General features: G+C 41.3%; 1 protein-coding gene across 5 annotated transcripts in view; it reads left to right on the top strand.

Annotated features, from left to right (window-relative positions):
• LOC307042737 (sesquipedalian-1-like) overlaps positions 1-20954 on the top strand; it is a 60855-nt gene extending 39901 nt beyond the window's left edge. Inside the window, exons 1-5 of one of the 5 annotated variants that reach the window (XR_013809224.1) lie at positions 612-1424; positions 5028-6075; positions 12854-16260; positions 16762-16850; positions 17966-18014. Coding sequence is in view for 3 of the 5 variants with exons in the window: in XM_079686804.1 (XP_079542930.1) it covers positions 18007-18900 (894 nt within the window). In the remaining 2 variants the exon portion in view is untranslated. Of the gene's footprint in view, positions 1-611; positions 1425-5027; positions 6076-12853; positions 16261-16761; positions 16853-17965 lie in introns of those variants that run through there. The other 4 variants (XR_013809225.1, XM_079686805.1, XM_079686803.1 and 1 more) reach the window with 4 other exon arrangements.
• The last annotated feature ends 1137 nt before the right edge of the window (positions 20955-22091 follow it).

Below are 22091 nucleotides of genomic sequence, written 5' to 3'. Positions count from 1 at the left end.
CATCTAGATATTTCTTTAGCTTTAACATGTATTTGTACTATTACACTTGCTTTATTATGCTACAGTAAAGTGAACCCATATATTTGAAATGTATTATTATTCCATCTTATGATTTCCTGTCCAGTTATAATCAATTACTTAATTATCTGAGATGTATCTAAGATCCATCCACCATGATTTAAATGTGAATATATTGTGTTATTATCTCAATAATGATGCACATACACAGGTGCCAATTGTACGACTTAGATGTCCTTATTTTTTTCTGGATTTAGTTTTACTTTTTGAAATGTATATTCTTCATCCCTTTTGTTTGCAAAGGCTTCTAAAGATCGTTTTATGATACTTATTTAGACTAACACCCCTTTGGTCAAACTTCACTTTTAATATAAAAATCTAACATCAGTGGATCATGAATATCCTTTGGAATGATTAGTAGTCTATATTTTAACTTATGTAGTAATGTGAAATACAAACCGTTTAAGATAGAGAGAGAGAGAGAGAGAGAGAGAGAGAGAGAGAGAGAGAGAGAGAGAGAGAGAGAGAGAGAGAGAGAGAGAGAGAGAGAGAGAGAGAGAGAGAGAGAGAGAGAGAGAGAGAGAGAGAGCATCGTGTGCTCTGCGCCCGTACGTCGGTTTCGCAGACGCTCCGAGGAGGATGCTGCTGAGACAGGATGATACTGACCAAGTATATTTCGGAGGAAAGTGCCTCTGGGGTGTCGATACCGGGCGGCTTTCTGCGATGGCTCATTATTAAAGAAGTGTTGCCTATATTTGTGAAAAAGGATTACATTTACCATGTTGTCGCTGCCTGAGGATATGGACTGTTACAAACAAGAGCGGCGGTGTAAGGCTTTGGATAGATGCCTGTGTATCCTACACTCTTTCTTCGTGTCCTTCTCTTTGTTTTTTAAACCCTTTTGGGCTGCACGTTTTCTCAAAACTGTTGAATTTAGTGCTCTTTGGACGTGAAGGACGTGTCGTTGTTGGTCGTCGGACATGAGACAGTGAGGTGCAGAGACCTGTGAACAGGCGCCTTTTCGCAGACAGTATGGTACAATATTTTGACATAAGCGTTATTTTTTGTGTTACGCACTATTGCGCATGCCTAGTGGAAGATTCAGACCGCTGCCCGTTGCCACTTGGCTCCGTCCTGGCCGTGATGTAGGAGCAAAAGTGAAGGCAGCCGAGGACTAAATAAAAAATGCGTTGGCAAAGTGGTAGCGTGGCGACCCAAGGATTTGACTTTGGATCCTTCACGAAATAGACTGTGTCATAAGCTGAAGAATGTCCGGGCCGCCTCATGCAGGGGCTGAAGGAGTAGTGGTCTCCAAAGTTAAAGTAAAAAAGGAGATCAAGACAATCGTGGAGAATTTGGAAAACATCCTGGGAGACCTCAAGGATGTAGCCAAAGAGCTCCAAGAGGTAAATTACCAGGAAATACCATAGGCCTAGCTTTACCCATAAGCACCCCACCATGTGTTGTGTTATCTACAGGCTACGTTTAGGGATGCTCTTTTTAGGGATCCTTACCTGAGAGGACATGGGAATTGGACCTCACTGGGGCCTGGGAAAGGCCACACACACACACACACACACACACACACACACACACACACACAAACACACACACACGTACAGTACAAACACTCCCTGTATGCATGTGATCATCATCTCCAAAATGAGACACATTTGGCACAGGAGAATGTGGGGTTTGATATCACAGGACAAGGCAGCGTCTTTGCCCTGACTCACATGCTGCCATGACAGTGAGAACATTTGATGGACAAGTTGGTTCAACCCGGAAGGCGTTTTTCAGTGCATTTCATCATCTTAATGCTGAGTGTTGTTTGCTGCGAACAATCTCCTCCCAGACCTTATCTTTTGTCATCACTCTCAATCTCTCAAAGTGGCTCTCTATTGCTTTACCTTAATCTCTTTTTTTCTTTTGTTATCTTTCATCCCATGTCTGTGTTTATCGCAGCCACTCATCTTCATCCTTTCATTATCTTGTGTTGCCTTCTCTCTCTCTCTGTCCTTCCCTCTACATAATTGTTGAAGATCAAAGCTCTGTGAGCAGTCTGATTGGATGCTCAAATGAAGTGATGAAGAAGGTTAGGGTTAGAGATCTCTGAAGGAACCAGAAAGTATATTGACGTTTTTATTTACAGCAAATTCTTAAAGTGCTTGCTTCAAATCAGTGTTTCATCAGCTGCCAATCTCTGCATGCCATCCTGCCATCTCAGTAGAAATAACCCACAGCCTTACCTGCTATCGTGTTTACATTCCTCCACCGGCCACACACCAGGCTTCTGGACTGCTTTGCTCAACCTCTTGCCCTAACATGACAGGCTGTCGTTCTAATAAAACCATATTGCGTACAGCCTCGGGTTCCTACATTATGGATGGGCCGTCGACACAGCATCTTTCTCCTTCTGCCTCTCTGCTGCTCCCCATACTCAGCTGAATTACGCTTATTTTGTGTTTTCCAGCGGTTAACAGTGTCTTACAGCAGGCACCAGAGGAAAAATTAGAACAAGAAGCCATTGTAATCTGTCTATTGTGTTTCTGTGTGTGTGTTATGCCCTCTTCCTTTTTATGTATTTCTTTTGTATTTGTTTTTGCAGGAAATTATGTAAGGGATCAGTTATTCTGACACTGTGCACACTAAAGACATACCTCGAGGGGTGTTACTATCAAAGCCAGTATTTAGGGTATAATCCATTTGAAATGCAGTTATCTGTTGTAACTCACAGACAGGGCTGGAGCCGAGCCTGGCTCTGAGAAGGGACCCTGCCCAGATGCTTGGCACAACCACAGAGCTGCCTGGCCTACAGCAGGAGCTGCGCACTGGGACACATGGTATTACCTTACAGTGTGTGTCCCAACAAATTATCCTTGAAAAGACTGCATGGAGAGTTTAGCTCCATTGGCCTCTCTGCCATAGCCTTCTATCTTCCTCTCCGTCTCTCCCTCTCAGTCACTCTTTCTCACTCTCTCTTTCTAGTCCTCATTCTCTCGTAGCCTCCTCTGAAGGTAGTGTTTGGACATGCACTTCAAATCCTTAAATGAGCACTGGCGTACTCTAAGATGAGCATTACTAATTCAGAAAATTAGTATAAACACGTTGTCATTGTAACAATTATCTTTGAAATGTTGTAAAGGAGAAACAAGTAACCTTCCTTTCTGGATTTCTTTCTCATGGGTAATTCTAACTGTATTTAAACTATGATATCGTTATCTTAGGTTTGCTCAGACTTTATGTTGACTAAGAAACCACATTTCAGCTTGGGACTTCAAAGAAATAATAAATCCCACAAGGGAAGAGAAACAGAAACATATCTTCTCAAAGGGGAATGGTTTTAGATAGACCTCTTATTTTTAAACATATGTCTATACTTTTTGTTTAATTCACTTTTTTACATGTGATCATCTAATAATGTCACTTTTGGCACTTTTTATATAAATAACTGCAATTGTATTCCTTTCAGGTATTGTCACAGCATGACATATGTATGGGAGATGTACTGTGTCCATGGATGTGCAAAACAGTGCAAGGGCTTTCTTTAAGTAGACAGAACGGGATCAGCTTATGGGACTAGACATCAATATAATAACCAGAAGTATTTTATTTCTAAGAACAACACTATGTCACTCTTCAGTCGTGTAATCAGTTTTTATTATGCATTTGATTGGTGGATATTGCATCAAGTTCAGTTCAGCATTATGCCCTGAATGAGTTATGCAGCATGTTTTATACAGCTATAATCTTTGTATGTTTGTACAGAACAATCACAATGCGTGCTTCTGCATCCTTACAACTATAACTCCAGTATTGCTTGTTGAATTTAGGGTGCCAACAAACCACATTTCTGCTCCAGCTGTTTTTTAATATGTCCCAAAGCAGGCTGTGAAAACACATTTCCTCAGAACAAAGGAAGCACCTTTGTATCTGAATACCTTCTGTCCTGAAACAGAATCTCAAACTCGGCTCTGCTGCTCTGAGCAGGGCATTTCTACCATTTTCTCTTTATTCGAATTGTATTTATTGCCCATCCTTTACAATCATGGTCTGCAGTGTACAGTTAGGCCTGCAAATTCTTTGAAAAGTATGTGGTTCTCCTGTGCCCCCCTTCATTTCTCAGAATATATTAACTGGACTATACCACAGTGCATTTCTCATGTGTCGTTTCCCCCCCTTGGCACACTGTGTATGTTTTTGCGTCACAACTGATTCAGAGTGTTTGCTCTTTCATATTGTGTTGCTTGCAGTTAAGCCTTCTGGTGATTTTGCATGTCTCTTTTTTAAAGTATTCATTTTTTTGTTCTACTTTTTGACATACCAAGGTTGCTTTCCCGGAGTGAATTCACAACATGATGAATTGTTATTTGTGCTGTTGTTAAGACATGTGAAACTTTTGTGAGTAGAAATGCATCTTCTTCTCTCAGATCATTTGATTAAGTGTGATATCTATTTATGCTGTTTCTGGTTGAATTGTACGTGATCTTTTCAATCGTTCTTTTGCAAGATTCTTATCAATCTGACTCGTTCACTTGCAGCAGAATATTACAGGCCTTACTGCTGTTTTATTTTCCCAGGAGAAAACTGACAGTTTATTTATTTTTCTCATCTGTCTCTTTTGTCCCATACCTGTTTTGTCTTTGCCATCTTTTGATACATAAGAATGTTTTTTACATCGATTCCTCATATTAGTTTAGTGTTATAAAGATTGTTTTGTGTTTACAGGATATGGTTAGTATTGTGACTTCTCTCAGTTGGTGCACTGGATTGTTGTTGTTTATCACTTACGTCTGGCAAGCTCAGGGCTCTTCACATAAATTGCAGTGGTATTCATTTTTTGTTTAGAGCAGCTGTCATAGAGATCTTAAATCCCATTAATCAATATCTTTAAAACCAAAAATGTCTTTATTTACATTTCAAACAATAGTGTTTGTCATCACTAATTAAGAACCTGATGGGATAAAGACATCAGCTGTCTCAGTGACACTACTCCTTCTTGTCTCCAGGTTGTTCATGAGATTGACACCCTGACTGGGGACCTGCAGCTGGAGGAGGACGGACTGACAGACAGCTCCAAGACAGACACGCTAAACTCCAGCTCCAGCTCCACCACCACCACCACCGCCTCCAGCCTGGAGAAAATGAAGATCTTCCCCGATGACTGCATCTTCAGACCACCCGTGTTCTTCGGCCCGGTCAACCCTCTGGCGGTCCTGACTATACTGAAGAAGCCCCGCCCTCCCCTGCCTCCACCCAGACTAACCCCACTGCGAGCCGAAGATCACAACATTAAGAATCTGCCTCATCCGACATTAGTGTTATCAGGGAATGTATCCAGGGCTACCGGGTCTCTAATGAGGAATGGCGGGGCTTTTCAATTTAAACCAAACCGGGATTTGTTCTCCTCCATGCCGTGTTTCATTGCTAATGAAAGTGGAATCCCTGAGTCGGGTCTTGTTCCTACATTACCCAGACCCATGCCTCTTCTCCGACATGAAAAGAACAAATGCCGGAAGGCCCCTGGCAGGGAGTCTCGTGAGAGGGAGCGTGTACGTTTCAATGAGAAGGTCCAGTACCATGGCTACTGCCCGGACTGCGACCTCCAATATGATGTAGACGACACAGAACTACATTTACAGGCCGAGCTGAACGACATGAGGCTCAGCCCGGTGCATTTTTGCTCTTCGTACTCCACTCCTCATGCTCTTCCTCATGAACTAATGTTGGAAAATGGCGGCCTCTCGGTCAGCCACAGTTTCCCGCCAACAGCAAACACACCTCTACCTTGTGTGCCTCCTCACATGCCTTCCCACAAGCCCCAGAAAACAATCCTACGCAAATCAACCACCACCACGGTTTGACGCCGAACCCCCTTGTTCTGTTTACTTTCATCGTTTTTTCTACTTTATGAGCGCTTTGTACTCCAATTGAACATTGGATTATACAAACAGAGAGAGCAGGAGTTGGGAAAAGCGTGGATATAAAGTGAGTGGAAGAAAGAGAAAGGCACCGCCATGAGCGCTGAGACGTACACAGAGAGATCAGGAAGAAGCGGTGAGTGTTTGTGCATGTATTAGTGTGTTTGTCAGGAAGAGAAAGGGAGGAAGAAAGAGAGAAATTGCATGTGTGCATTGACGCATATCTGTGAGTCTGACTGCATACATGTTATTTGTTTATGTCCTGTATATTCATGTATGTGTACAGTATGTATGTGCAACGGGGGATGTTTATAGGCAGTGAGCTTCTGCAAATAATGCACTGGGACCTTCAACATTTCACAGAAGACTGCTGACAACACTAACATTAAATTGTATCTATGTCTTTCTAAGAGCTTTTGTTACTAACGAGTCTCAAACTCAGGAAGTTTTTTCCGACATGGGCTCTGATTAATTAAGGTCCTTCAGGATGAAACAAGAAAACCTGCTTCTCTTACATTTAATCAAAAGCCTTAAATATCATCTCATACACTAGCACCTGCACATTCACATGTAAAGTCAGTCTCCTCACACTAGGCCAATACAGAAGGCACCCACATCTAAGTTGTTGCAGAGAATTAGTGTCATCTTCACACAAACCTCCCAAGATGAACAGTAACGGCTGAAAACTGAGGAATAGAAAGTGAGTTCATACTTCCTTCATCGCCTCTTGTCCCATATTGCTGTGTCAGCTGTGGGAGTAAATGACATGAGAGTGGCATGGTGGCTGAGCAAGAAGTGTTAGACGACAGAACTGCCATTTTGATTTGTGTCTAGTCTACTGATAGCTTTATAGCGAATTGTAATTTAAAGAATCTTACTTATCATTGTCTAATATCATTTCATGTTTAGCAACTCAGCTCCCATTTGTCCAGTCCCCCACTATCACTGTGTGATATTTGTGAGACAACGTGAGCAGAAAGCTAATAGATTCTGCTCTTGCGTGGAGAGATTCAGGCACAGACATGCTGGACTTTACTTCTTTATTACTTTATTCCCGCAAGGTAATATAAATCAGCAGTAATATCGCTGTCATCGTCTATACAAGCAGTTTGTTTTCTCCACTTTATTAGCCTTTATTATGCAGCATGTTTAATGAAGCTTTGTTTATTGTGCAGTTTGTCTCTATTTTGACAAATGTATTGCATTCAAAATACAAGTGTGGAGAGGTGGAGAGAGAGTATGTTACCATGACTGGGCAAAAGCAAAATAAAAGAACAATTACACTAATGGGTAGTGAAAAAGGCACCCAGATGAACTGATAAACAAAAAGGCCACAAAGCTAAACATCTGCCGGCACGATAATCGTATTTGTCTGTTTAGAAAATGTTAAAATGTAATATTTGAAATGGTAATAAGCAATTCTGGTATACAGTATTGTCACACCCCTAGTCTAAAATCAGTTTTTAATTGAGTATCAAGCAGCCTTTAAGTGCGTCTGTGCAGTGTGTGTGTGTGTGTGTGTGTGTGTGTGTGTGTGTGTGTGTGTGTGTGTGTGTGTGTGTGTGTGTGTGTGTGTGTGTGTGTGTGTGTGTGTGTGTGTGTGTGTGTGTGTGTGTGTGTATGTGTATGTGTATGTGTGTGTGTGTGTGTGTGTGTGTGTGTGTGTGTGTGTGTGTGTGTCAGTTTGGCAGACTTGGGAGACAGCATGCCCTGGAGATGGATGAGAATAGTAGCACTTTCCTTCTGGCGATGCCCTTAATTAGCCGGATTAGACTACAGGAGATAACAGTACTGCTCAGACAGTCTTTGTACCAAAATTACCCTCAACAAAGCTCTGAACCGCTGCAGCTGCACTTATATTGAATGATAAACGGAGAGTAAGAAAAGGGAAAGAGAGAACGCTAACTAAAGTAAGTGAGAAAAGGTAAAGAAGCGTGAGGAATGTGTTTGTTTAGAGGACATGACATTATATAAAAAGAATATTTAGTGTGTGTGTGTGTGTGTGTGTGTGTGTGTGTGTGTGTGTGTGTGTGTGTGTGTGTGTGTGTGTGTGTGTGTGTGTGTGTGTGTGTGTGTGTGTGTGTGTGTGTGTGTGTGTGTGTGTGTGTGTGTGTGTGTGTGTGTGTGTGTGTGTTCAAAGTTGTGGAGGTCGGAAGCCTAAAAGCTAAGACTGATGAAGTCAGGGTATGAAAAAGCACCCATTTATGAGTAAATCTAACGCACGACCTCGTTGACCTTCAAATCTAAAATTACCGTCCGGATTAGGGATCAGTGGATATTCAGCCATGATAAAAAAAAAGTAAGAGAGTGTGGTGGGTGAGAACACAGAGGTGGAGAGAAAGTGTGGCAGAGAGAGGGAAGAGAGCATGTGTGAGTGGGGGGAGGCAGAGAGGGAGCCTGTAAAAGACAAACGGTGCTGCGGTGAAGGCTGATGCTTATGCTGTTTTGGTTGTATTGTATGTGGATGCACGTTTGTCCTCAAGATGATTGCTCTGAGTGTAGAACAACCGCTGTATTTACCTTGTGTGAATGGATCTGAATGATTCACTCAGCATGCTATAGAGTGGAGTGCAGCCAGTATTTTTTATTTCTTTTTTTTAGCCTTTATTTATACAGGTGTAAAATCTCATTGAGACACAAGGTCTCATTTTCAAGAGAGACCTGTTCAGTGGTAACAATACCACACAAAGTTACAGACAGACAGGACACTAAACACAGAGGCAACACTACAATGAAACATCGTAAAAAGTAGTCATTGAAATCCATATACAGTAGTCAGATATAGCAGGTACAAACACCCACAGATGATTTCTGCAGCTTTTTTAAAATTAGTTTAAAATCTGTGATGGGTATCAAACTGGTCAGCTTAAGTTCCTGTTGAAGTGTGTTCCAGGTCGAGGGGGCAGAGTATCATAGGCTTTCTTCCCAAGCTCTGTGCATACTGAGGGGACGGACAGAGTGATGTAATTTTGAGATCGTAGTCTATAGCTGTATTATTTGTGTGATGTGTAAGCTGATATGTAGAGGGGCAGCAGTCCAAGCTTAGCGGTATAGATGAATTTGTACCAATTTAGTGATCTGCGCATTGATAATGATGTCCAGTTGACTAAAGAGTACAGCGTGTAATGGTGTGTGAGGGGTTTACATTTGGTTATGACAGAAACCTCATGTATTATCAATACATGCAGCTCAGAAGGGCTTTTGCTACTGTAGCACTGACTTAGTAGCTAATGTACTATTCAATTGACACAGTGGCCTTGGCATTGTATCGTTTACAGAATACACTGGAAAACAGAGTTCTGCACCTCATTTCTTATCCCTGGGCGTGTCTGTCTTTTGTCTCTGGACGTTAGATTTAAGGGTTTGAACTGTGTTAGGAAATATAAGGTTAAATTAATTATTTATTTATGTTGCAGCTCAATAGTTAAGAATGCCTTAAACATTTTGACACCTTTGATCATTTACATTGATGGACAACCTGACACTCACCATCGATGGCACCCCTGTTTCCCCCTCCACCCAGGCACGCAACCTTGGCGTGATATTCGACCCCACCCTCTCCCTCGACCCCCACATCCGCCAAGTTGTAAAAACCTCATTTTTCCACCTCCGCAATATCGCCAAACTCCGTCCCTCTCTCACCCGCCCCGCAGCAGAGCGACTCATTCACGCCTTCATCTCCTCCCGCCTTGACTATTGCAACTCACTCCTCTTCGGCATCAGCACAACATCCCTCAACAGACTCCAGCGTGTCCAGAACGCAGCCGCCAGACTCCTCACCCACACCAAATCATGGCATCACATCACCCCGGTCCTCAAAGAACTCCACTGGCTTCCCGTCTCACACCGCATTCACTACAAACTCCTGGTCCTCACCTATAAAGCCCTCCACCATCTGGCCCCCCCCTACCTCACTGACCTCCTCATCCTCTACCAACCACCCCGGTCCCTCAGATCCACCTCAGCCGGTTTGCTCTCAATCCCCAAGGCCAAACTCCGGAGCTTCGGGGACAGAGCCTTCTCTGTGGCAGCCCCGAAGCTCTGGAACTCCCTCCCCCAAGACCTCCGTGAGTCTGATTCCCTCACCCTGTTCCAGTCCCGTCTCAAAACCCACCTCTTCAACTCTGCTTATCCTTAAACCCGCCCCTCCCCCCTCTGAACCAACATCCTCCTGACTGCTTTTCTGTTTTTGTTTTGTTTTTGTTTTTGTTTGTGTTTTTGTTCTTGTTTTGTTTGTCGACCTGACTCATAATGTAAAGCGTCTTTGGGTCTAGAAAAGCGCTATATAAATCCCATTTATTATTATTATAAATTATTGTAGTGGTTTTCAGCTGGTATTGTTTAAACAAAATTGTCCACTTGATACAATTTCCCTCCCCCCATATATTTAGTAGGCATGCTCGCCCGTATTGGGCAGTTTACAGTGAAGAAGCAGACAGGGAACAGGGGAGTGGGGGAGAGTATGACGTACTTCAAAGGTCAACCAGCTGAAATCAATCTGGTATTGGTTATGTTGCATGCGCTGTGGTGTAGAATTCTCAAGTTTTAAATATTGCTCAAACACAAGCAGGTTAACAAAAACGTTGCCTGAATAAAAGAGAGTTCACAAATTATGAACAGATGGACCAAACACTGCTGGCTTTCTGTAATCAGACTTAATTCGATTGCAAAGGAATTAGGCCACATTCCAATCAGTACCAAAAATCTAGTAACTCAATTCTATCCAGAATTTCAAGCCTATTGTTGCACTTAGACAATATAAAATGTCAAGACATATCCTGCTTTTTAATCTCCCCTATGCTGTTACATTTTATTGTAGATAACATATAAAGGTAATTATTTTTCTCATAAATCAGTTCAAACCTCATATTATGTCCATGATTTAATGGCCCTCACAGCGGAACGAGGGAGAAACTATTATGACGCGTTGTGCCGGCTGACCACCTCTTGTTCCAAAATGGGCACCTGATGTTTGTATTCATCATTCACTGTGTCTCCATGACTTGTTATCAGATTGTTCCTGTACCACAGGAACCAATGCTCCTCTGACCATGCATGTAGGAGTTTTTCACTGTTTTTGTAATGGCTATCTAAGCTCCAGTGCTCAAGGCTTGAAGATGAAGTTGTACTGTAATGGGCAGGGAGGAGGTGGATCTCCACCGCCTCCATCATGAGTCAGGACTGACTCAATTGCACTGACCTACTCCCTACAGCTCCAGTTCATAGCCCACATCTCTCTCTCTCTCTCTCTCTCTCTCTCTCTCTCTCTCTCTCTCTCTCTCTCTCTCTCTCTCTCTCTCTCTCCTTGACTTGCTCTCTCTCACTCTTTCTTTAATTCTTTCTTCCTCTCCCCTTGGATGATGCTTTACTCCCACTCAGGCAGCAGCTGTATGCATAATCTCTTTGCGCACTTGTAGCTCTATTATGTGGGTGAAGTATCTATTAGCATAGCATATCTGACACTTCGTACAGCAACACCTTTGGCAACATTTCAATTTTTAATCAAAGAGTTCACTGACTTTTTCTTTCTAGAGCTGCAGCACTCTCTCCATCCTCCATTTCCTAACCTTATATTACGAACAGCCTTCGTGAGAAAAAGAAAAGAAAATCTTCTCCTGGTTGTTATGTTTCTGTTAATGAATAATAATGTGAAGTAGATCCTCCATTTAAAGGTGTTTGCTCATTTCAACCCCACGTCCTGCTGCATCTCGTATGGTTGGATTGTTACAGTTATATTTGTAAATGTAAACCTGTTACTCTGATGTCTCATTATAATAGTCACATGTTTGCTTTTAGTTATTCCTCTAACTTTATTGTCTTTATCCTTTTTTCCAACCTGGCATGTACACACTACAGTGTGCAAGAAAATTCCACAAATGTGTCAGAGTAAGACACATATTTTGCCAGTGAATATGAATTAGCTGTTGTTTCTCCATCTGATTGTTAGTGGTGATAGTCTGCCATGAGACACACTTGTCTATGTGCTTATCCCTTTCTGCATGCATCATTTACTTTGATTTGTGTTTCCCTCAATGGAGAACAGTTCATTATGATCATTGAAAACGAAAATGTTATGAGGAAAACATTAAACAAATGAAAGCTAAATAATTATAGTGGCGCGTGCCAGAGGCTTTACCTCTGTAATACAATATGCCAGGTTCAGAAAGTGACCTACATTGCCAAACATTCAAAAGTAAATCTGGTGCACTTTGGGCATGGATAGAGGCTTGTCTTGGTACTTCTTTTTCGGTGACTCAGACAAAGTCATGATGTGGGAAAGTGAGTGGGCATGTTGGTGTGTCCTTGTCAAAATGTGTGTGCACAGTCATATGCATACATTTTAATGTTAAAGACAGGCTTGTGCATTTAAATGTGCATGAGAGTGCAAAAGGCATGCAATAGCACATGCAGCCATGTGTGTGAGAGAGTCAAAGGGCTTGAGATGGCTCAGTGCAATTTACAAAGCTTTGGGGATGAACAAAGTTAATGTGAGGATTTCACGCTGCTTTGGAGATTGTTAAAAGTTAGAAGCATCAGCTGCACCTTACGGTACATAATATCTCAACAACAGGATCAGAAGAGCCTCAAGGATCCAGATGGGGTTCCCTGCCCATTGAACCACTGCAGACTTGACTAAGAAATGCTGGGAAAATGGCAGCTATTTACGGAGAGACACAAAGCTTTTCACAAAAGGGAAGGCTTTTTAATCCATGGAGGAAAATATGCCAAACCTTTTAACTTTGACGATTTGTGTGAGTGTGTGTCTGGGTGCTTGTGTATTGGCAATGAAACCTTGGTATATTTGCATTTTGCTGTGAAAAGCGACTGTTGGTGATGTGACTGTTCTGTCAAAAGTCTCTCCTCATTTGCAGTTAGAAACTCTCACTAATGTGATTCCTCTTTTTCCTCTCCAGGGCCCATTGAGATACTTGAGATACGAGTGGAAGGGATGCTTGTTCCATACACTGATCGACCCTGGTTGTCCGAGGCACGAGGAGCCAGAGCTGAGGCCAAGCATCTACTTTTATTTATTTTTTATAAATCGCTAACGGATTTCAATCACCAGGAGATTATTTAGACACTTATAGACTTAAAGAGCACTGAACAACCTCCAGGCATAACAGTGTCAGGGCGATATAACTGTGAAACTGGGCATCAGTAAGTGTGAGTGTAGATGAATTTATAGAGGAGATATTTTTGTTAAATAGAAATAGCTGTAATAAAGATTAGAAAGCTGCTGAAACCCTGTCACGAAAGTTAAGATGAAGAGGTACAAGATGGGGTGAAATAATGTCGGCCAGTATTTGATTGATGTCTACACAGACTTTTGCTCTGTGCATACTCAGATAGAAATCAATAGCTCCACTGAAGCAGTGGAATTTGCCTTTTAAGAATTGTAATTGTTTGCCGGCGAGTGAGTCTCTCGACTGCAGATAAGGAGAAAAATGACATTTGGTCAATGTACGCCATGGTCAGTCATAGTGTATTTTTGAAAGTTTTCAAATAAATGGAGATGTGGTCGCTGATCTGTGTCCAGACATGTTCACCGTACATCAAAATCTATGTGCTCTGGTGCCATGTAAGATACGTTTTGCAGAAATACGTTAGTGCCATAGTTACAGCTTTAAAAGATCGTTGAAGAAGTAATAATTTGCATCACATTTTCTTTGTATACAAATACACATAAACATGTTTGATATCTATATATTTCAGGCATTTTTCTACAGAGACTTTAGCATTTAAAGAGATGATATTTTTTATATTGTGTGGGATGACTGAGAGGTATTTTGACGAAAGCTGACATTCCCTCAAGGAGCGTTTTTTCAGCAGGGTATAGCGTGATGAGTTATTTATATATAGCAACAGGATGTTGTTTGTATGGATGAAAAAAAGTGGTTCAGTCATATCACTTTAAGAAACTTGACAGAATGGGCTGTAGTGCGAGAAGAACATGTAAGGTAGAGAAGATTAAAGGCGTAAACCAAATACCTAGTTGTGCTTTATCACACGGTAGAACTGGGGCTGAATAAATGCATGACTGACTCTACACTTTGTCCTGCCATCACTGTGTTTTTCTATGCATTTCTGTGGAGAGGCTGTCTGTTGGCTGCTCCAGCATGCAGGTTGCTCTGCTCTCTATAATACAGAGTTAAGCAGCACTCTCCCTCATTTCCTCATATGAAGTCGCTGCAGCCACTTTAAAACTGTCAAATGTCTACTTTGCTTCGACCAATCAAATACTGACATTAATACATTTGATTTGTATAGCACTTTATAAACCAGAGATTATAGAGTGTGCCATCAGGACAAACTGAATATAAAGAAACAGACAATAAGAGACAGGCCATTTTTGATCAATAACATTTGGAAAGGTACACTGGAGAGCAACAACACAGCCTCTCTTCATATTCAGACGGGAGGCATCACACTTCTAAACTCCACCTCTTTGTTCTCACTGGACACAGAGACTGAATTCATGAATGAATCACTCTGGATCAATGAATTTTAAGGATAACGGGACTGTCTGAAAAAAGCTTTTGGTGATATTTTGTCGTGTTTTCACAAAATGTTGGAAAATACCCTGTGAGAAGTAAACACTTTACACTAAGTGTCAGTGTGTTTGTGTATTTTATGGACCGAATGATTCAAGTGCAGAAATGGTTGATTTGATGTCTTTAGCATTAGCTGTGGTCTTGAAAAAGCATCTTCACAGTGTCAAGTCTTTGTGAACTGTGAGTTAAATAGAAGAAATTAAACCGGCTTCAAGATCATAACCCTTAATCCAAGCTACCAAAACACAGTGTGATGAAACCTTTCAGAAAGAGGAATATCCTACATGAAATGGCACCAGCAGCTGCATCAGTTAATTGAAGATTAGTGTGATGAGATAGCAGGCTGGCGATGCTAAAGGCCATCAGCTGTCTCCAGAAGACATTCCAACGAATTCAAAGTGACTCATCATGATCGTACGCAGTAATAAAACGGGCCAAGGCCAAATCTCCATGCCTTAAAATGTAGGACAGGGTCACAGGATGGCAAATACTGGAATGTCACAAAATGGGCATAGACAATTTGCATGGGAATAGTACATATTTAGCTCACTGTTTTCGTATGCTTGGGTGAGATGGCAACGAACTCAAAAAAGTTAAAATGGTAAAGGAAGGTTTTACCGGGCAGCTCTCAGGATATGTAAATGAAAAAAAAATGTTGCTGAAGAAAAAAAAACTATGTTTTTAACAACTTGGCAATAATCATTGGCATTATTGTCAATGTTAGCAGTTAAAACATAGGCTACTAATTATTATATTCACAATAAAATGAATGTATTGTAATGTTCATCATATTCTGAACTAACTCCAGTGACAGGACTATAAACCAATGGGCATAATTTGGAAAACAAATTGATGGTACATCTCCTGTAGCTACACTGAGTTAAGTCAGTCAGTAGTTGGGTCCTTGAAAAATAAGTATTTTCTATTGACTATAGTCTAATTAACCTACATTAACCCTGCTTGTAACAGTTCATTCAAATGCTTTTCCATCTCCTTTTGTAAGCCTTCACATTTTCATCAATTAGTATGCATAGCAGCATGCATCATGCATGAACTGCTCATTTATTACATGTTTTGTGCATGGATGCTAGGTGTAATTACTCTTGCAGTGTGTGTTTAGAATGCTGTCGGCTACAATGAGATGCTATGATTGGCTGCGGTTCACCATCAGTAGCTTTTAATTAATATAGTGGGACTTTAATACTCCTCTTCTCTCATTATGATGCACTTTTGTTACATTTTAATCCAACTCGTGCAAATCCTGGGCCACCTACAGCACCTTCTGGTGATGCATGATCAGGCTCTCCTTTTTCTCTCCACATCAGACAAGCCGAGTGATGTTGCTTTTTTTAAACAATACAACTAAAAAGAAAAAAAAGGCGTTAACGTTGACGTGTGACAGAATTGGGGATTGGAATTGGCTGTATGTTAAGGGTCCCAAGCTAAAATCTTGCAGGTGGCTCGTCTCCATACATGGAGCCAGCTACAATCAGCCTGTAGCAATATTGTCCAAACGCACCCAATCCAAGGGCAAACACAGGGTGCGTTTGTTTTAACGCACAGCTCATCCGGATGGAGAACGTTCCATCCGCAGGAGAGCTGTAATGACGTCCCCGCCCAGTCGTGCTGGTCGCGCTGTACACAACAATGCGGCTTTAGTCCGTCACGTTACAGGGAAGAAAAAGGAAAGAAAGTACGAAGAGAGATAAAGGAACAACAAACGAGAGTGATTTTATCTATATGACAGGCGGTGGCGTCTTTATCTCCAGGTAATTAATAGTTATTTACCACAATACTGCCATACATGTGGGTCTGACTAACTGCCAGTGCAGAACTGTAGGTGCTAGCTAGTGCTCAGTCGAAAAATGCTGACGCCAGATGCTCATTTGTATTCACGAAAGACGCCTAATGCGTTAAGCTAATTAAAACAGAGATAGACTTTCTTTATTTCAGCCAGTGTTCATGTAAAGTGTTGTACTACTGAATATGTTAGATGTATCCCGAGATACATTTCCGCAAAGTGCTGATGTGTCAAAAGCTTGTGACCATTCCCAGAAACAGCCAGCAGTCTGAATCATTCGTCCAAACTATTGTTGCTAGCAGAGGTGGAAAAAAACTGCTAATGTGTGACATGTTAGCCTCTCATGTCTGAGACAAACTTGGCTTATTTGCCACAAGCTCTTGTACAAAACAGAGACACTACGATCTGATTGATAATACCAGCAGTTTTGGAGTAAGTGTGTGTAACATATCTTTCTTTTTATTTGGAGGGACAGAAAAACCCAAAAGAAGATGGAGACATTTTAAGTAATGAGCTTCAGATGTGACAAGAGGACAGTGGTGGCTATGAGATAAACACGTAAGTAAAAACTAAATTAACATAAAATGCAGTAGCTACAACACAAACGCATTGCTATATAAGGTGATAGAAGAAGTAACACCATTATCCAGTGCTATAACTTGTTAACAGATTAGTTGGATTAGTTGTTGTTTACAAAGAGGGAAGGCTGAGTCCTAGTTTACAGTTGAACATGTGATTACACAGCGGACAACACATGTTAGGCCTATATGGGCATTGAGTCGTTTTTTATACTACAATATGGTTTTACTGTAGCAGAACCATGCCAGAGGTTATGTCTATGCACCTTTAGTGTGACGGGTAAACACAAAAAAAGGTGTTTGCACTGCCATGAAGGCTGGCAGGAGGACTCAGAAAGAGGAGACCAGAGAATGTAGGTTGAACCTCTGCAAACATCTTCCCCTCTAAAGTTACCAGGAGTCGAACCCTTTTTGTTTTGTACCTTACCCTTTGTGCTGACCTCTTTTTTTTTTTAACAAGAGACTAGCAAATAAACTGTTCCGCCTACTGACCATAAAAAAACTCACATCCTTTAATATGATATTACCATGTCAATAAACTGAAAGTAAACAGCCAGCAGCACTGAGGGCAAACGGTAAGCAGGTTCTTCTTTGAGTAAACACTGATTAATACACAAACCTGAATCAGAATCAGAATCAGAATACCTTTATCAGTCCCACAGAGGGGACATTTGCAGCGTTACAGCAGGAAAGAGCCACAGACAGCTTAGTGTTGCATATCTGAAATGCTAACCTGCTGGAAGGAAAAGCCACAGAGTCTTGTGGCATCCTTGAACTACATTACTTTAGCGTAGTTAATGCGTTTTAATGCACATCTTTCTGGACTATTATCTCTGTACATTGCTATGCTTCTCTGCAAACATGTGCATACAGTATCTCCTTGAATATACACATTCTGCCTAGCTCTTTCTTTTTATACAGTTACATTGTGTAATTGAATTGACTTTAAAAAAAGTTTTTCTACTTTATATTAATGTTTCTTGTCTCTGACCAATACACCATAGCAAATTCCTTGTATGTGAAAACCAACTTGGCAAAAATATTGGTGTCTGAATATTGAGTAATCCATTTGGCTTTCATTTACAATGTTCCAAGGTGTATAAACAACCAGCTGAGGAAAAGTAGGAGGGAAGAAGATGAAGCTGAACGAACGCAGCGTGGCGCACTACGCCACCTGTGACTCACCGCCAGACAAGACAGGCTTCCTGTTCAAAAAGGGTGAGCGTAACACAGCGTATCACCGGCGCTGGTTTGTCCTGAAAGGAAACATGCTCTTCTACTTTGAGGAGCGCGAGAGCCGAGAGCCCATCGGTGTCATCGTCCTTGAAGGATGCACCGTGGAGCTGTGCGAGTCAGCCGAGGAATTTGCCTTTGCCGTCAAGTTTGACTGTGCCAAAGCCCGGGTGTACAAGATGGCTTCTGACAACCAAGCAGGCATGGAGTCGTGGGTGAAAGCGCTGTCGAGGGCCAGCTTTGACTACATGAGGCTGGTGGTGAAGGAGCTGGAGAGGCAGTTGGAGGAGATCCAGGAGGCAGCAGGAGGAGACTGCGTCGGGGCTGGAGGCCTGCAGGGCAGGTCCAAGCCCTCCAGGAGACACCAAGTTTCACGGTCCAGATCAGGTGCATCCTCTTCTTCATCTTCATCATCTACATCCTCCTTATCCTCATCATCAGGGGCCCCTCCCATGGCAGTCAACTATTCTGCCCAGAGGAGCTTCCCGGATGAGGTGCAGCTCATGTCTGATTGTCCCAAGGAGAACGGAGTTGCGTGGAGTAAACCAGCAGTCTCATTGGCTAACGGCTTTGCTGAGGAAGCGTCCTCCTGTGCGGCCTGGGAGGCCTGCTCAGACTCTGGGAGTAACAGTGGTCCAGGGGCCGATGGGGTGAGGGCTCCACCGGTGCCACGCAGGAGACGAGGAGCCTCTCTGGAAAGCCCCGTCTCCCCTGGCACTGGCTGCTTCTCCAAACTCCATGACTGGTACGGCAAAGAGGTGGAGGAAGTGAGAGTACAGTGGCTGCAGAGCAAGTGAACTGATTGAGATATTAAGATGTTCTTTTTCCACAGTTTTATTATTCCTTCCTGATCATTCTGCGACCCAACAGACGAACGACAAAACGGAGACCTTTTTTGCACATTGCAGTCTTCTCACAGATAAAAAAAGACAAATAGATTACTAGATTGATTCCATATCTTGGCTGGCACAGGGGAATCAATCTTTCTTAAACATTAACACTATCCATTGTACAACACAACGCATTTTAATCACAGTATGCTAACATGTTTGAATGTCATTTACCAAGGACAATTATAAATATTTGAGTATTATGGTAATCATTTATTAAAAGCATCAGTTTTTCTGATGCTGCACTTAATTTAGAACTACTCTGTTTTATTTTTACATTGCCAATTTTAAAGAGTTCTTCTCCCTTCCTCTAGCTTACACATATTCCAAACATATACAATTGTATTGGGGTCAGATCTCATCAAAGCAACCTTGATGAAGTATGTTCTCTATATGCAAAATCCGGTGCGAAGCAACTGAAAATGCTGCTTAAATCACCACATTAAGGTTTATTATTGATCCTAGCCCGTGATGGTAACAGTGTGTTCTATGCAAATGAAATAAAGAAGGCCACACAAGTAACAATCTGGAGGCATTGCGTAAAAACAAATCCTAATCCATGGATCAGGTTGCTATAGTCACACGTTATCTGCAGCATACAGAGGAGAAAGATAAGAGGAAATCTTGTTGCTTTAAGATTGATGATAAAATGATGAAATAGAGAAAGAGCACTGTTTGTACAGCTGATGACATTTTAATAATCTCATGGCAAAGGCACCAAGACAATTAACATCAATCCAGTTCAGCATTTCCAGCTTCCTGTACCTTTGAGATAAAAAGTAGTGTTGGGGAACACTAGACCAGTTTCCGCTCCGTTCTCCGAGTGCAGCACATCTCGACCGAGAGAAGTTGCGGCTGCTAAGGTCATCCTCTCGACAGTGGCCGTGGTGGAGCTGCATGTCTCGCTCAGAGCTACACACTGGTATTTTTAGCCTCTGTTAGCTTGCGGCCAGATGATGCTGTGTCACAAGAGTACGTGTCTGTCACTTAGTTCTCGTTTGACTCTTGGATTACATAGAAGGAGATGTTTTGTCTTGTCTCGCAGGAGTTTTTTATTTGCCATAGTTATTATGTTATAATTCCTTTTTTTACAATCAAATAATTTTAATTCATTCACACAATGTGTTGTGACCTGTATGTGAACATTTAACCTCTTGGTTTTATATCAATATTTTACTCTTCCATGTTGGAAAATAACACCAGCAGTCTTGGGCCTTTTTTAAATGATTGTGTTACTATAATTATTTTTGTATTTCTATATTCAATCACAAAGCACTCTTGATTTGTATTTGCCTTATATTATCTTTATAACTCTGGTATTGTACTTGCAACCATTGCCACTGTGTTGAGAGGGTTACTGTACTGCTGCTATTCTTTCTTCCTTTCTTTCTTTCCATCTTCTTTTTCTTTGCAAAGGCTCTTGTAATCACTTTTGACAAGTCTGCATCATTGCACAGCGCTATCGTTTCTCTTATACACTTGACTTGTATAGAAATGACAATGTGGGGAGTAGTGGTAAAGTGTGGAGGTTTTTTACAGCAACATCAAAGTGGTATGCTCTTGAGATGATTTCAACAAAAATATACTTGTACCAATTTGATGAACTCCAGAAGAGCGCTACTGTAATTATAGATGACAAAAGTCGTTTTTTTAATAATAACAATATGTAAAGAAATGTGTCAAAGTGTCAAACGAACCATATCATTATTTGTTTTCTCCAAAAGTGCCAACAGAGAAATGTGATCTAAATTCACATTATTAAAATGGTCAAGGCTCTCTTTCTCTATTGAATTCCACAATCGTAGTCAAGTATTTAATGTTATAGTTCACAATATGAGTATTATTTGAAATAACCAATAATATTGTGGATTTGACACATTTTTCTGATATGGTACCATGAAAAGAGGCTTGTTTATAAAGAATTGAATGTAAACTCTTAAATAAACAGTGTTAATATGTTATGATGTGAACAGTTGCGTGTCATTTCGATATCTGACTACTTAAGTTTAGTTTCTTCTTCAATATATATATTTTTAATTAGTATGGCTGGTTTAGACATTCGATGTTTTTTTCTCCCATATTTGTTAGTTTTTCAGAACAGTATGATGGGCAGTGGCGGAATAAGAACTTAAATGTTTTAATAAAGTAAAAGTATAAATACTACAGCGCAGATGTTAATTATATTCTTCATTGATAAAACATAACCTATGATAAAAGCCCATTACATTTGCATGAATAAGAACAACAAGTGGGGGGGAAAAGTATTTAGTTAGCCACCAATTGTGCAAGTTCTCCCACTTAAAAAGATGAGAGAGGCCTGTAATTTTCATCCTAGGTATACCTCAACTATGAGAGACAAAATGAGAAAAAATCACATTGTCTGATTTTTAAAGAATTTATTTTCAAATTATGATGGAAAATAAGTATTTGGTCAATAACAAAAGTTAATCTCAATACTTTGTTATATACCCTTTGTTGGCAATGACAGAGGTCAAACGTTTTCTGTAAGTCTTCACAAGGTTTTCACACACTGTTGCTAGTATTTTGGCCCATTCCTCCATGCAGATCTCCTCTAGAGCAGTGATGTTTTGGGGCTGTCGCTGGGCAACACAGACTTTCAACTCCCTCCAAAGATTTTCTATGGGGTTGAGATCTGGAGACTGGCTAGGCCACTCCAGGACCTTGAAATGCTTCTTACGAAGCCACTCCTTCGTTGCCCGGGCGGTGTGTTTGGGATCATTGTCATGCCGAAAGACCCAGCCACGTTTCATCTTCAATGCCCTTGCTGATGGAAGGATGTTTTCACTCAAAATCTCACGATACATGGCCCCATTCATTCTTTCCTTTACAAGGATCAGTCGTCCTGGTCCCTTCGCAGAAAAACAGCCCCAAAGCATGATGTTTCCACCCCCATGTTTCACAGTAGTTATGGTGTTCTTTGGATGCAACTCAGCATTCTTTCTCCTCCAAACACGTCTAGTTGAGTTTTTGCCAAAAAGTTCTATTTTGGTTTCATCTGACCATATGACATTCTCCCAATCCTCTTCTGGATCATCTAAATGCTCTCTAGCAAACTTTAGACGGGCCTGGACATGTAC

This window comes from Notothenia rossii (assembly GCF_949606895.1).
Source record: "Notothenia rossii genome assembly, chromosome: 6".
In the NCBI taxonomy this organism is placed as follows: Eukaryota; Metazoa; Chordata; class Actinopteri; order Perciformes; family Nototheniidae; genus Notothenia; species Notothenia rossii.
The sequence above is the reverse complement of the archived record's forward strand: the minus strand, read 5'-3'. Positions and strand labels throughout refer to the sequence as shown.